The sequence below is a fragment of the Heterodontus francisci genome, chromosome 29 (genome assembly GCF_036365525.1).
Source record: "Heterodontus francisci isolate sHetFra1 chromosome 29, sHetFra1.hap1, whole genome shotgun sequence".
Taxonomy (NCBI): Eukaryota; Metazoa; Chordata; class Chondrichthyes; order Heterodontiformes; family Heterodontidae; genus Heterodontus; species Heterodontus francisci.
In genome coordinates, this window is record NC_090399.1 from 31,719,088 (window position 1) to 31,734,644 (window position 15,557).

The window sequence follows — 15,557 nt, forward strand, 5'->3', positions numbered from 1 at the left end:
ATCCTGCCATCCCAGGAATCAGCCTAGTAAATCTTCTTTGCACTCCCTCCATGGCAAGAACATCCTTCCTCAGGTAAGGAGACCAAAACTGCACACAATACTCCAGATGTGGTCTCACCAAGGCCCTGTATAACTGCAGTAAGACATCCTTGCTCCTGTACTTAAATCCTCTTGCAATGAAGGCCAACATACCATTTGCCTTCCTAACTGCTTTCTGCACCTGCATGCTTGCTTTCAGCATAATTTACTAATGTCCTTTAAGGAAAGAAACCTGCTGTCTTTACCAGGTCTGGGCCTATATGTGACTCTAGACTCACAGCAAAGTGGTTGACTATTAACTGCCCTTGAAATGGCCAAGAAAGCAGGTCAGTTGTATTAAAACTGCTACAAAATCTATCACCATACAGGTTGCAGTGGTTCATGAAGGCCACCCACCATCACCTTCTTGAGGGAAATTAGGGATCAGCGATAAATGCTGGCCTTTCCAGTGATATCCACACCCTGTGAATGAATAAAAAAAGTGCTTTTTCCAATCTTTCAACTCTATTCCTGAATGTATTTATTTTATTTAATACACAATCATGCATCGTATTTATTTATTTATAGGACTGGAACTTATCAAATACGGGCTAAAGTCCATGAAAACTCCGAGTATCAAGGCTTAATAACGTTTCAAGTTCAGAACTATGGTGAGTTTGCAGGTCATTCGGTTACCGCAGTTCTTGACCAGAACTCTGATTGAGTTGTCTCACCTTAGCCAGTCCCGTGCAAATATTGTGGCGATATCATGAGGCTGTTTCCCCTGGCTGCAAAGTCAAGAACTAAGGGTTGCAGCCCCAGGATAAGGGATCGCCCAATCCGGACTGAGATGAGGAGCAATTTCTTCTCTCTGAGCGTTGTGAATCTTTGGAATTCTTTCCCTAGAGGATGTGGATACTCAGTCATTGAGTATATTCAGGATAGAGTTTGATAGATTTTTGGACACTAAGGGAATCAGGGGAAATGGGGATAGGGTGGGGAAGTGGAGTTGAAGTAGAAGATCAGCCATGATCTTATTGAATGACTGCGCAGGCTCGAGGGGCCGCATGGCCTACTCCTGCTCCTCTTTCGTATATTCTGATGAGATGTTTGGAAACAGTTCTTTTGTTTTCTTCTCTTGCGTTGTGAGATAGGTTTTCATGGTTTTATCTTGAATTTATTTTGTTGAGGTTGTAACCGAAGTTCAACTTCACTCGGTTTGCTGAATATGAAAATAATGTGCCAGAAGCAGACCAGGCCAGTTCACCAGTCAGTTAAAGTGTATCCTTTTATCAGGAGCACAATATATATATGATGAGAGATCTAACTGTGAGATCCAAAGGAGAACTGAGATAGCCAAGACCAGCTTTGTCAGAATGAAGGACTTGTGAACATCAAAGAAACTGATCCTGAATCTTAAGAAAAGAATGCTGAGGTGCAACATTTTGTCATCTGTGTTATAAGCCTCAGAGGCATGGACAACAAAAAGAGACTATTGATGAGTTGAATGCATTCGAGATGTGGACATATCAGAGGATGTTTTGCATATCTTACACAGACAGAAAGACTAATGAAGAGGTGCTGGAAATGGCTGGAGAAGAAAGGAAATTAGTGCCTAACATCAAAGAGAGAAAGATACAATACGTCAGTCACATCATTAGAGCAGAAGGAAGACAGAGACAAATTATTGGAAGGAAAGGTCGACCCGAAAATGTAGGAGAGGAAAGCAGAGAAGAAAATGGATGACAGATATAATGGACTGGATGCAGTTGACCTATGCAGAATGTGTAAGGACAGCACAGGACTGATAGAGGTGGAGATCCATGACAGTCAAACCTCTAGGAAGAACATGACACCAACGAACAAATAAATATATTACCAGCATGTGCAAGAATTAACATTTTCTTTCAGCAAGTAAGTCATTCACAGCAGAATACCCAGCCTCTGACCTGCTCTAGTTGCCATGGCAGTTATGCACTTGGTTGAGTTGAGTTGAGTTTATGGTCAATGGCGATCCCCAGGATGTTGATGCTGGGCGATTCAGTGATGGTAATGCCAATGCATGTCAAGGGGAGTTGTCTAGAATCTCTTTTTGGAGATGGCCATTGCCTGGCACTTGTATGACATGAAGGTCACTTGCCATTTATTAGCCATGTGGTCCAGATCTTACTGTGCGGGGGCACGGCTTCATTATCTGAGGAACTTTGAATGGAACTGAACACTGCGCTTTATCAGCAAAGATCCCCACTTCTGACCATATTATGGAGGGAAAGTCATTGATGAAGCAGTGCAGATATTTGTACCTAGGACACTGCCCTGAGGAATTCTTATATTCCTGGGTCTGAGATGATTGGCCTCCAAAAAACACAACCATCTTCCTATGTGCTTGGTTTGACTCCAGCCATTGATTCCCATTGATTTCAATTTTGCTAGGACTCCTTGATACTACCCTCTGTCAAATGCTGTCTTGATGTCAAAGGCAGTTGCACTCATCTCACCTCTGGAATTCAGCTCTTCTATCCCTATTTACCAAGGCTGTAATGAGATCTGGAGCCAAGTGGCCCCGACGGAATCCAAACTCAGTACTGATGAGCAGCTTATTGCTGAGTAAGTGTTGCTTGATAGCACTGTCAATGATACCTTCCATCACTTTACCAATGATCGAGAGGAGGCTGATGGGGGGAAAACTGGCCGGATTGGATTCGTCCTACTTTTTGTGGAAAGATCATACCTGAGTAATTTTCCACATTGTTGGGTAGATGCTTGCATTGCAGCTGTACTGGAACAGCTTGGCTAGGGGATCGGCTAGATCTGGAGCATATGTCTTCAGTATTACAGACGGGATGTTGTCAGAGTCCATAGCCTTTGCTGTATCCAGTGCCTTCAGCTGTTTCTTGATAACATGCGGCTGAAAACTGGCTTTTGTGCTGGTGGAGACCTCAAGAAGAGGACAAGATGGATCATCCACTCCCCACTTCTGGCTGAAGATGGTAGTGAATGCTTCAGCTGTGTCTTTTGCACTCATGTTTTGGGCTCCACCACAGTTAAGGATGGGAATGTTCATGCAGCCTCCTCCTCCTGTTAGTTGTTTAATTGTCCACCACGACTGGATGTGACAGGACTGTAGAGCTTTGATCTGATCCGTTGGTTGTGGGAACGCTCAGCTCTGTCAATAGCATGCTGCTTCCAATGTCTAGCCTGTATTGTAGCTTCACCAGGCTGGCACCTCATTTTTGGGTATGCCTGGTACTAAACTTGGCATGCTCTCCTACACTCCTCACTGAACCAGAGTTGATCCCCTAGCTTGACGGTAATGGTAGAGTGAGGCATATGCCGGGCCATGAGGTTACAGATTGTGGTTGAACACAATTCTGCTGCTGCTGGGGGCCCACAGCGCCTCATGGATGCCCAGTTTTGAGCTACTAGATCTGTTCTTCATTTAGTTCATATGATGATGTTGGACATTGAGCAGTTACAGATTGCTAGTTCTCTAGTTTGCATGTTGAATGTTATCATTCACAAGGCAGTCACTTGCTCGTTGCCCAAGCGAAGGGACTCACGGAAAAACATACCTGAGTGGGATTTTCCAGTGGATGTCCCTTGCTTCCAGTTGGCTTCCAATTTTGCATTGGGTGGGAATAACTTACTATTAAAGAATGATGGGAAGAGGGGGAAGCAATTTCCCCCCGAATTTCCACCTCTTTTTATTTTCCTTCCCAAAAACAGATTCGGTGAAGATAGTGAACAAACCTTCTCTCATCAACACCTAATAATTAAAGAGAAACCTATTTACGTGGCTGGAGAAATGTCCAGGACTCCGATGGTTGATATTATCAGTTCCTGATCATTGGAGGAATGTGATGATCCAGTAACTGCTGTTCTGCCTGACCAACCTCTCTCTGAGCAGTGCAAGGTCCCAGTCCAAACCTGAACAGTGCTAAACAAACCCTGTCCCTTGAACATTTTCAGAAGTCACTCTGCCAACTGCGCAGTCTCTCTGTTTCCTACCAGACAGCAGCCCTCACAATCCAGAAATGATGACAGATCCCAGATCACTCATTCCGATCACACACCCTACCCCAGTTACAAACTGTCAATGCCATAACAGCCCTTTCTGTGGGAAAACGGACGTGATTGGGTGCAACGCTAATTTTATGCTCCGACTGATTTTGCTCTTTGTTGAAGTCGATGCTGAGTAACATCGGGTGGGATCTAAAGCCAACATTCCATCCAATCCCATCTGTTTCCCCTAGGAAAGTAAAACAACTAAGATCAGGAGTGGCCAACAGTTAAGATAGCTGTCATTTTCTAACCAATCCAAGGCACCAATGTATTCTTCACTAATAAGTTACAAAATAATCTGAAATTGTTTACATTGTTATTGGAGAAATGACTTGTCATTCAAAAATTAGAATGATTAAATGTCACACTTCAATTTAGTTTTAAAGATATGTATATATAATATTAATTCTAACACTTCAGTTGTTGCCTTTGTTCTATAGTGTAGGTCAGATTGTTTCACAGGTCGGTGCAACATCGAGGGCCGAAGGGCCTGTACTGCGCTGTAATGTTCTGTGTTCTAATGTTCTATGTTCTTATATTGCATTTATCCTAGTATGTTTGATTCATTTCTATAGAAATCAAATTGGATATGAGGATAATCCCAGATCGTTGGTATTATGTGGTGAAAGATGAAACCTTTCCAGTCACAATCCAAGTACTGTAAGTAATGCCTTCATAGCCTGTTATGTATGCAAGCACAGTGAATTTTAGGATGCATCACAAAATATAACAACTGGTATTTATATTGTGCCTTTAATTTAACAAAATGTCCCAAGAAACTTCACCGAAGAACAGGGAAAAGAGGGAGAGCAGAAACAAGACGGCCAGAGGTTTGGTTAAAGAGCTAGGTTTCCAAGATACTTTTGAAAGTAAAGAGTGAGAGATGTACTATGGTAGAATATAGGGTATTGTCAAATATCCCTATTGCCCCTGTGTGGGGTATTATAGGATATTGTCATGTATTGCCTCTTTGTGTTATGAGTGTTTAAGATGAATCTTTTCTCAATAGTAAATGAAGTGAATTATCAGACAACTTACTGTCTCCAGTTTTGTGTATCCATTTAAAGATAAATAAATTATCCAACATATGGCAGCTGAACAGATGGCCCAGTAACAAAATTGCTGGCCTGATACTCATGCTTTTTCAGTTAACTATTCCGCATTATCCACCTTTCTCATTCAGGAGAACATTTAGACAAAATGCAGTAAATAAATAACAGACACCATTCTAGTCATAACCAGCTTCCTAAAATATAATAGATGGCAGGTTTACTGAGTAAAGATAGAACCCGCAAACAAATCTTCAAATCATTTGTACTAAAGTTATTGTAAGATTGTGTTCTCATTCTCCTGTCAAGTATGAAAAACAATTAAAAATATACATCTTGAAAAGAGCATAAATTGTTCGACAGGTCATTTACCAAACGTGATGTCCAAATAGTCACTTTTCACTCCATTTGTTTTTCTTGCAGAAATAAATTACATAATGATCTTTACAGCAATGTGACATTTGGGATGACTACAGCTTCTGGTCACAGGGTCCCATTACCAAGGCTACATCAAACACATCATGTAAGTAAGCAACTTTCTGATTTAAGTGAGACAGTTTCAGCATGTGCCATTTAATCATGCCAGGGTATGCAAAAGCAGAATTTCCACAACAGGCCGTCTTGCATCAGCTGCTCCATATTCCGTTCTGTTGACTTTAATACATACAGGCAAGATATGATAATATCCTATAATACCCCTACACAAGGGCAATAGGGATACATGACAATATCCTATATCAACCCAAAGTAACGCTTTCTACCATAGTACATCTGTCACTCTCTACTTTCAAAAGTATCTTGGAAACCTAGCTCTTTAACCAAACCTTTGGTCGTGTTGTTTCTTCTCTCACTTGTTTCCCTGCTCTTTGGTGAAGTATCTTAAGCCGTATAATGGGTGGCAAAAGCGATTCTGCCCCAATTATGTTTACAGTACTAACTTGACCTGAAGATAAAGAAGGAACATCACAGAACTTTAGAACCATATAGCATAGAAGGAGGCCATTTGGCCCATCGTGCCCATGCTAGCTCTTTGAAAGAGCTATCCAATTAATCCCACTCCCCTGCTCTTTCCCCATGGCCCTGTAAATTTTTCCACTTCAAGTATTTGTCAATTTCCTTTTAAAATTTACTATTGAATCTGCTTCCACTGCCCTTGCAGGTAGAATAATCCAGATCAAAGCAGCTCACTGTGTTAAAGATATTCACCTCATCTTGCCTCTGTTTCTTTTGCCAATTATCTCAAATGTGTGCCCTCTGGTTACAGGAAATGGCTTTTCCTCATTTACTCAGTGAAAGCCATTCTGACTTCTAACAGAGACAGCCTTACATTTATGTAGCACCTTTCACAACCACTAGTATTCCCAAAGCACTTGACAGCCAATTAAGTACTTTTGAAGTGTTGTAACATCAGAATTTGTGCACAGCAAGCTCCCACAAATATCAATGTGATAATGACCAGCTAATTTGTTTTGGCAATGTTAATTGAGTGATGAATATTGGTCAGGAACAGCTCTCCTGCTTTTCTTCCAAAGAGTACCGTTAGATCTTTTACATGCATCTGAGATAACAGACAGGGCCTTAACTTCACATCTTATCCGCCTTCCTCCTCAGTACTACACTCATGCAATATCTTTAGCAAACAGGGTTAAGGAAAATCCCAAAGCCTTTTATTCATATATAAGGAGCAAGAGGGTAACTAGAGAAAGGATTGGCCCACTCAAGGACAAAGGAGGAAAATTATGCGTGGAGTCAGAGAAAATGGGTGAGATTCTAAACGAGTACTTTGCATCGGTATTCACCGAGGAGAGGGACATGACGGATGTTGAGGTTAGGGATAGATGTTTGGTTACTCTAGGTCAAGTCGGCATAAGGAGGGAGGAAGTGTTGGGTATTCTAAAAGGCATTAAGGTGGACAAGTCCCCAGGTCCGGATGGGATTTATCCCAAGTTACTGAGGGAAGCGAGAGAGGAAATAGTTGGCGCCTTAACAGATATCTTTGCAGCATCCTTAAACACGGGTGAGGTCCCGGAGGACTGGAGAATTGCTAATGTTGTCCCCTTGTTTAAGAAGGGTAGCCGGGATAATCCAGGTAATTATAGACCGGTGAGCCTGACGTCAGTGGTAGGGAAGCTGCTGGAGAAGATACTGAGGGATAGGATCTATTCCCATTTGGAAGAAAATGGGCTTATCAGTGATAGGCAACATGGTTTTGTGCAAGGAAGGTCATGTCTTACCAACTTAATAGAATTCTTTGAGGAAGTGACAAAGTTGATTGATGAGGGAAGGGCTGTAGATGTCATATACATGGACTTCAGTAAGGCGTTTGATAAGGTTCCCCATGGTAGGTTGATGGAGAAAGTGAAGTCGCATGGGGTCCAGGGTGTACTAGCTAGATGGATAAAGAACTGGCTGGGCAACAGGAGACAGAGGGTAGCAGTGGAAGGGAGTTTCTCAAAATTGAGATGGTGACCAGTGGTGTTCCACAGGGATCCGTGCTGGGACCACTGTTGTTTGTGATATACATAAATGATTTGGAGGAAAGTATAGGTGGTCTGATTAGCAAGTTTGCAGACAACACTAAGATTGGTGGAGTAGCAGATAGTGAAGGGGACTGTCAGAGAATACAGCAGAATATAGATAGATTGGAGAAATGGCAGATGGAGTTCAATCCGGGCAAATGCGAGGTGATGCATTTTGGAAGATCCAATTCAAGAGTGAACTATACAATAAATGGAAAAGTCCTGGGGAAAATTGATGTACAGAGAGATTTGGGTGTTCAGATCCATTGTTCCCTGAAGGTGGCAACACAGGTCAATAGAGTGGTCAAGAAGGCATACGGCATGCTTTCCTTCATCGGACGGGGTATTGAGTACAAGAGTTGGCACGTCATGTTACAGTTGTATAAGACTTTGGTTCGGCCACATTTGGAATACTGCGTACAGTTCTGGTCGCCACATTACCGAAAGGATGTAGATGCTTTGGAGAGGGTGCAGAGGAGGTTCACCAGGATGTTGCCTGGTATGGAAGGCGCTAGCTATGAAGAGAGGTTGAGTAGATTAGGATTATTTTCATCAGAAAGATGGAGGTTGAGGGGGGACCTGATTGAGGTGTACAAAATCATGTGAGGTATAGACAGGGTGGACAGCAAGAAGCTTTTTCCCAGCGTGGGGGATTCAATTACTAGGGGTCACGAGTTCAAAGTGAGAGGGGAAAAGTTTAGGGGGGATATGCGTGGAAAGTTCTTTACGCAGAGGGTGGTGGGTGCCTGGAACGCGTTGCCAGCGGAGGTGGTAGACGCGGGCACGATAGCATCTTTTAAGATGTATCTAGACAGATACATGAATGGGCATGAAGCAAAGAGATACAGACCCTTAGAAAATAGGTGACAGGTTTAGATAGAGGATCTGGATCGGCGCAGGCTTGGAGGGCCGAAGGGCCTGTTCCTGTGCTGTAATTTTCTTTGTTCTTTGTTCCAGTATCTGCATTGATTTTGATACTTAAGTCCTGGAGTGGGACTTGACTCTGCAACCTGTTGGTTCAGGGGTAGAGGTGCTACCAACTGAGCCACAGTTGACACCTCTGCTTAATCATTTATCTCATCTCACCACACAACTGAAGTTCCTCAACCCTGGTACCATTCCAGTAAATCTCACCTGAACCCTCTCCAAGGCTTTGATCTCATTCCTGAAGTGTGGTGCACACAGAATTGGATATGATACTCTAGTTGAGGCCTAACCAATGGATAAAGGTTCAACAGGGATTCCTTACTTTAATGATTCTATTTCTAACAACCAGGATCTCATTTGATTTATTCAACAGTCTTATCAACTCGACCTGCCACCTTCGAAGATCAGTGTACATACACCCCAGGCCTCTCTGTTCCTGCACCTCTTTAAAATTCCTTTCTTTCATTCTTACTACCAAAATGCATCCCTTCACACTCATTGCATTAAATTCCATCTACCACATGTCTGCCATTTCATCAATCTATGTTCTCCTGAAATCTGATTCGATCTCCTAATCATTCACTACATTTCCAAGCTTTGTGACATCTGCAGACATTGAAAATATGTCCTTTACAGGCAGGTTCAGCTTGTTAATATATGTCAATCATATATAGTGGTCCTAATATCGATCTGTAGGGCATAACACTGTATACCTCCCTTCCAGTGTGATAAACAACAGTTCACCACTAATCTCTGCTTTCCGTCTCTTAGTAAGTTTCATATCCATGCTGCCACTGCCCTTTTAATCCCATGTGCTTTAGTTTTGCCAACAAGCCCATTAAGTATCACTTTATGAAGTCCTTTTGAAAGTCCATATCATCAACTATACTATCTTCCACGAATCCTCTCCATTATTTTATCGAAGAACTCAATCACTTTATTAGCTACCATTTGCTTAAACAAATCTTTGCTGCCTGCCCTTTATAACAGAAAGCTTAAAACTCAGTTATTAGCTCTTTTGAAAGATGATAGAAATAGTACACATCCATTAGTCACCCTAAGAACTTAGTAATTAGTGTTAACTCCAAATTTAAAATGTGCAGTTTAGGTAGAAGTCACATCTATCACAAAGGAAGATGATTGTGGTTGTTGGAGGCCAATCATTCAGCTGCAGGACATTTCTGCAGGAGTTCCTTCACTGCCAGAGGATTGTTGGCCTTCACAGCAAGCAGTTAGGAAGGCAAATGGTATGTTGGCCTTCATTGCAAGAGGATTTGAGTACAGGAGCAAGCAAGGATGTCTTACTGCAGTTATACAGGGCCTTGGTGAGACCACATCTGGAGTATTGTGTGCAGTTTTGGTCTCCTTACCTGAGGAAGCATGTTCTTGCCATGGAGGGAGTGCAAAGAAGATTTACTAGGCTGATTTCTGGGATGGCATGATTGATGTATGAGGAGAAATTGGGTCGACTAGGCTTATTTTCACTAGAGTTTAGAAGAATGAGAGGGGATCTCATAGAAACCTATACAATTCTAACAGGACTAGACAGGATAGATGCAGAGAGGATATTTCTGATGGCTGGGGAGTCCAGAACCAGAGGTCACAGTCTCAGGATACGGGGTATGCCATTTAGAACCGAGATGAGGAGAAATTTCTTCACTCAGAGGGTGGTGAACCTGTGAAATTCTCTACTGCAGAAGGCAGCGGAGGCCAAGTCATTAAATATATTCAAGAAGGAGATAGATATATTTCTTAATGCCAAAGGGATAAGGGATATGGGGAGAAAGTGGGAACAGGGTGAATTAGACGATCAGCCATGATCTTTTTTGAATGGTGGAACAGGCCCAAAGGGCCAAATGGCCTACTCCTGCTCTTATTTTCTAAGTTTCTATGTTTCCTCAAGGTAGTGTCCTAGGCCCAACCATCTTCAGCTGCTTCATCAATGATCTTCCTTCCATCATATGGTCAGAAGTAGGGATGTTCACTGATGATTGTAATGTTCAGTACCATTCGCGACTCCTCAGATACTGAAGCAGTCCATGTCTACTTGCACCAATTCCTGGACAACACTCAGGCTTGGGCTGACAAGTGGCAAGTAATATTCGTGCCACACAAGTGTCAGGCAATGGCTGGCTCCAACAAGAGAGAGACTAAGCACCTCCCCTTGACATGCAGTGGTATTACCATTGCTGAATCCCGCACCATCAACATCCTGACGGTTACCATTAACCAGAAATGAAATTGGACCAGCCAAGTAATTACTGTGGCTATAAGGGCAGGTCAGAGGCTGCAAAATCTGAGGTGAGTAACGCAGCCCCTGACTGAGTTTGCCTGGATGAGTGCAGCTCCAACAACACTCAAGCAGGTTAGCACCCTTCAGGAGAAAACAGCCCACATAATTGACACCGCATCCAAAACCTTAAACATGCACTTCCTCCACCACTAGTGCACAGTGACAACAGTGTGTACCATCTACAAGCTGCAGTGCAGGAACTCGCCAAAGCTTCTTTGACAGCACCTTCCAAACCAGTGACCTTTACCACCTAGAAGGACAAGGGCAGCAGACTCATGGGAACACCACCGTCTGCAACTTCCCCTCCAAGCCACGCACCATCCTGTCGTGGAAATATATCAATGTTCCTTCATCGTTGTTGGGTCAAAATCCTGGAACTCCCTCCCGAACAGCACTGTGGGTGTATCTACACCAGATGGACAGCAGCGGTTCAAAAAGGCAGCTCACCACCACCTTCTCAAGGGCAATTAGGGATGGGCAGTAAATGCTGACCTTGCCAACGACACCCACGTCCGATGAATGAATTAAAATAATCGTCTTGATTTCTACTCTTAGATACAGAATGGGACAGCCCGTGTGATTTTATATACTACAGCTCTGAGCAACAGCATAGAACAGAACGGTGGGATGGACAAATTCAATAGAGGCACTATGTATATCATAGCGGAGGTGACGGACAGGAAAGGTAAGTAATCATCCGAATAGAGCTGGACTTTTTCATTTGTGTTTTAAGTAATCGCCAATGCTCCTTCGCTGCCTCTGATTTCTCATGCTGCTTGTCTGACATCCAGTATGGGAAGATATTTTTACCAACTAAGAAAAGGGACCACTCTCATCATTGCCATCCGTCCCCGTCACAATCTCGGTTTCCTAATCACCAACTCCATCCCTCTCCCTGGCCATTGTCTGATGCTAAACCAGACCGTTCACAACCTCAAGCTTTTCACAAGAACACAAGAAATAGGAGCCGGGGTAGACCATATGCCCATCAAGACTGCTCCGCCATTCAACACGATCATGGCTGATCTTAGGCTTCAACTCCACTTTCCCACTCACTTGCCACATCCTTAGAGACCAAAGATCTGTCTATCCCAGCCTTAAATGTATTCAATGATGGAGCGTCCACAACCCTCTGGTGTAGGGAATTCCAAAGACTCACAACCCTTTGAGTGAAGTAATTTCTCCTCATCTCAGTCCGAAACGATCATCCCCTTATCCTGAGACTGTGCCCCTATGTTTTAGATTCCTCGACCAGTAAAAAAAATCTCTCAGAGTCTACCTTATCCAGCCTCTTCAGAATCTGGAGGGCTTCTCTCTTCACAGATGCTGCCAGACCTGCTAACTATTTCTGCATTTATTGTTTTTATTTCAGATTTCCAGCATCTGCAGTATTTTGCGTTTATTTATCTCTTCAGAATCTTGTATGTATCAATAATATCGCCTCTCATTCTTCTAAACTCTAGAGAGTTTAGGCCCAATTTACTCAGCCTCTTATCATAGGACAACCCCCACATTCCAGGGACCAATTTAGTGAACCTTAGCTGTACTGCCTCCAATGCACGTATATCCTTTCTTATATGTGGAGATTAAAACTGCTCACAGTACTCCAGATGTGGTCTCACCAAAACCCTGTACAAGTGTAGCAAAACTTCTTTATTCCTGTACTCCAATCCCCTTTCAATAAAGGCCAACATGCCATTTGCCTTCCTAATTTCTTGCTGTACCTGCATGCTCACTTTCTGCATTCCTTGTACAAGCATACGCAAGTCTCTTTGAACATCAACACTTACAAGTTTCACACCTTCAAAAAAAAATGCTGCTTTTCTATTCTTACGACCAAAGCGAATAACTTCACACTTCCCTGTATTATACTCCATCTGCCATCTTGTTGCCCACTCACTTAACCTGTCTATATCTCTTTGCAGCCTCTCTGAGTCCTCCCCACAGCTTACCTTTCTACCTACCTTTGTATCATCAGCAAGCATAGATACATTACTATCTGCCTTCATCATATAGATTTTAAGTAGCTGAGGCCCCAGCACTGATCCTTGCAACACTCCCTTTTCACTGCCTGCCAACTTGAAAATGCCTCGTTTATGCCCACTCTTTGCTTCCTGTTTGTTAACTAATCCTCTATCCATGTTAATATATTACCCCCAATACCATTAACACCATTGCCTATTAACCTTTTGTGTGGCACCTTATCGAAATCTGGTATACAATATCTACTGGTTCCCCTTTATCTACCCTACAGTTACTTCCTCAAAAAAACTCGAATAAATCTGTCAAACAGGATCTCCCTTTAGTAAAACCATGTTGAATTGTTCAAATCATACTGTGCTTTTCTAGGTGCATGGTTAAGACTTCCTTAATAATAGATTCCAGCATTTTCCCAATGACTGATGTTAGGCTAACTGGCCTGCAGTTCCCCATTTTCTCTCTCCTGCCTTTCTTGAAAAGCGATGTAACATTTGCCAACTTCCATTCTGATGGGACAATTCCTGAATCTAAGGAATTTTGGAAATTCATAGCTAGTGCATCTACTATATCTATATCTACTATGTCTTTTAGAACTCCAGGGTGTAGTTTATCAGGTCCTGGTGATTTGTCAGATTTTAGTTCCTTAAGTTTTTCCAATACTTTTTCTCTGCTGATATTAATTTCCTTAATTTCCCCACTCTTTTTAGCCCCTAGCTTACCATCCATTTCTGGTATGAAGCTTGTGTTTTCTACTGTGAAGACAGACACAAAATATTTGTTCAATGCCTATGCCATTTCCTCATTCTCCATGATAATTTCTCCTCTCGCTGCTTCTCTTTGACACTAGCTAAGCTTCAAACCCCAAATCACCAAGACCATCTTCTTTCACCTCCATAACACCTCCCGTCTCCACCTCTGCCTCAGCTCATTTGCTCCTGGAAACTTCAACCACGGTTTTGTAATCTGCAGACTTAACATTTCCAGTGCTTTCCTCGCAGCCTCTCACCTTCCAACTTCTTTCCTCATCCAAAACTTTGCTGCCCATATCCTAACTTGCACCAAGTCCCATTCACCCTGTGCTCACATTGGCTCCTGGTTGAGTAATGCCTTGATTTTAAAATCCTCATCCCTGTGTACAAATTCCTCCATGGCCTCATCCCTCCTTATCTCAAAAAAACTCCTCCAGCCCTACAACCTCTGAGAATTCCGCATTGCTCCAAATCTAGCCTCTTGTGCATCCCAGATTTTAATTGCCCCCACCATTGGTGACTGTATCTTCAGCTGCCTGGGCCCTAGGCTCTGGAACTCGCTCCCTAAACCTCTCCAGCTCTCTACCTCTCTTTCCTGTTTTAAGATGCTTTTTAAAACCAACCTCTTTGAACCAAGCTTTTGATTATCCATCCTAATATTTCCTTATGTGGGTCGTTGTCAAATTTTGGCTGATAATTGCTCCTGTGAAGCATCTTGGGATGTTTTACTGTACAAATAAATGCAAGTTGTGATTGCTGTTTTTCCATGCAGGCTATAATGAAAGAAAGGTACTGGACAACATACCATTTCGACTTTCACCCTATAACATTAGCTTATCAGCCATAAAGCCCTACTTTACGCCGGGAGCTGCATTTAACCTCCGGGTATGTATGCATTTATCACCAAGTGTTAGATATGTGTATGCATGCACGTCAAGTGTGCTTGGCTTAATGAATCAGTCCATCATTCTATAATTCATCCTGCTTGGATCAGTCACTCACTATCAGGATGCACTGTCTGAGCATGGTGAGGAACATTATGCAATTAACATGCGTCAACCACTGTTCATGTTAATACGCTGGTATTAACACAGGTAAGTCGAATCGTAAGTGGATTCTCAGAGACCTTTACTAACCTCATGAATTATTTTGCCAAGCATTTGTATGTGTAGACAACTGTATCCCTTATGCTGCTTTTATATAGTATTTCACAGGCTCTGTCACATGTACAGTGTAAACTTCCTCTATTCACAATCCGTACATGTATCATCTCAAAAATATGATCAACTCTTCCCAGCCCCCAACCCATAGATCTCACAGGGGGTGAAATTGGATATGGGCAGGCAAATAAAATGGTGAGTTTTTCTGCCCATTATACCACACACCCATTGTTCAGTGGATGTGAATATTGGACGGGGTGTATAATGGGCGACTGATATGATAACACCTCCTCTTTATCCCCATCCATGTCCAATGTTACCCCCGCACCCCAACTAAATTACAGATCTTTTAGGCCTTCTGTTTGGGCGCAGAGGAGGGAAATTTTAAGCTAACCTGCCCCTTGGAAGAATGAAGGGATCAGATGCAATGCAGATTTTACACCCCGCTCAAATGTCACCCTCCATCAAAGTCAGTGGAGAGTAACATTAAGAGGAGTGTAAATCCGGCAATCCCGTGGGGTTCCCACCTGGCCAGTTAAGTTAGAATGACCCCCAAAATCATGTCAGTTCTATAGAATTGCTGTGTGGGATGGAGATGCCACATCAGTGCTAGAAACAAGAAGAGTTATTTAGCATTGGTCCAAGTTCCACCTGGCCACGGTCACTTTTTTTGCAAAGCGTTCCTCGTAGCATCGATGCCCCTCCATGCAGTTGTCACCAGAAGTGACGGTACTGGCAGGATTATGTCACCCGCCAGACACCAGCTGCTTCTGCCTCGCTTGGTCTCATGGTGTTAGCAC

The 15,557-nt window shown here is 42.8% G+C and overlaps 1 protein-coding gene across 2 annotated transcripts in view; it reads left to right on the forward strand.

Annotated features, from left to right (window-relative positions):
* Positions 1 to 15,557, forward strand: part of LOC137346241 (complement C3-like) — a 72,718-nt gene that overhangs the window by 13,264 nt on the left and 43,897 nt on the right. For both annotated transcript variants that reach the window (XM_068009686.1, XM_068009684.1), the window contains exons 6-10: positions 607 to 689; positions 4,656 to 4,740; positions 5,553 to 5,652; positions 11,424 to 11,553; positions 14,370 to 14,482. In XM_068009686.1, the coding sequence (XP_067865787.1) occupies positions 607 to 689; positions 4,656 to 4,740; positions 5,553 to 5,652; positions 11,424 to 11,553; positions 14,370 to 14,482 (511 nt within the window). The remainder of the gene's footprint in view (positions 1 to 606; positions 690 to 4,655; positions 4,741 to 5,552; positions 5,653 to 11,423; positions 11,554 to 14,369; positions 14,483 to 15,557) is intronic.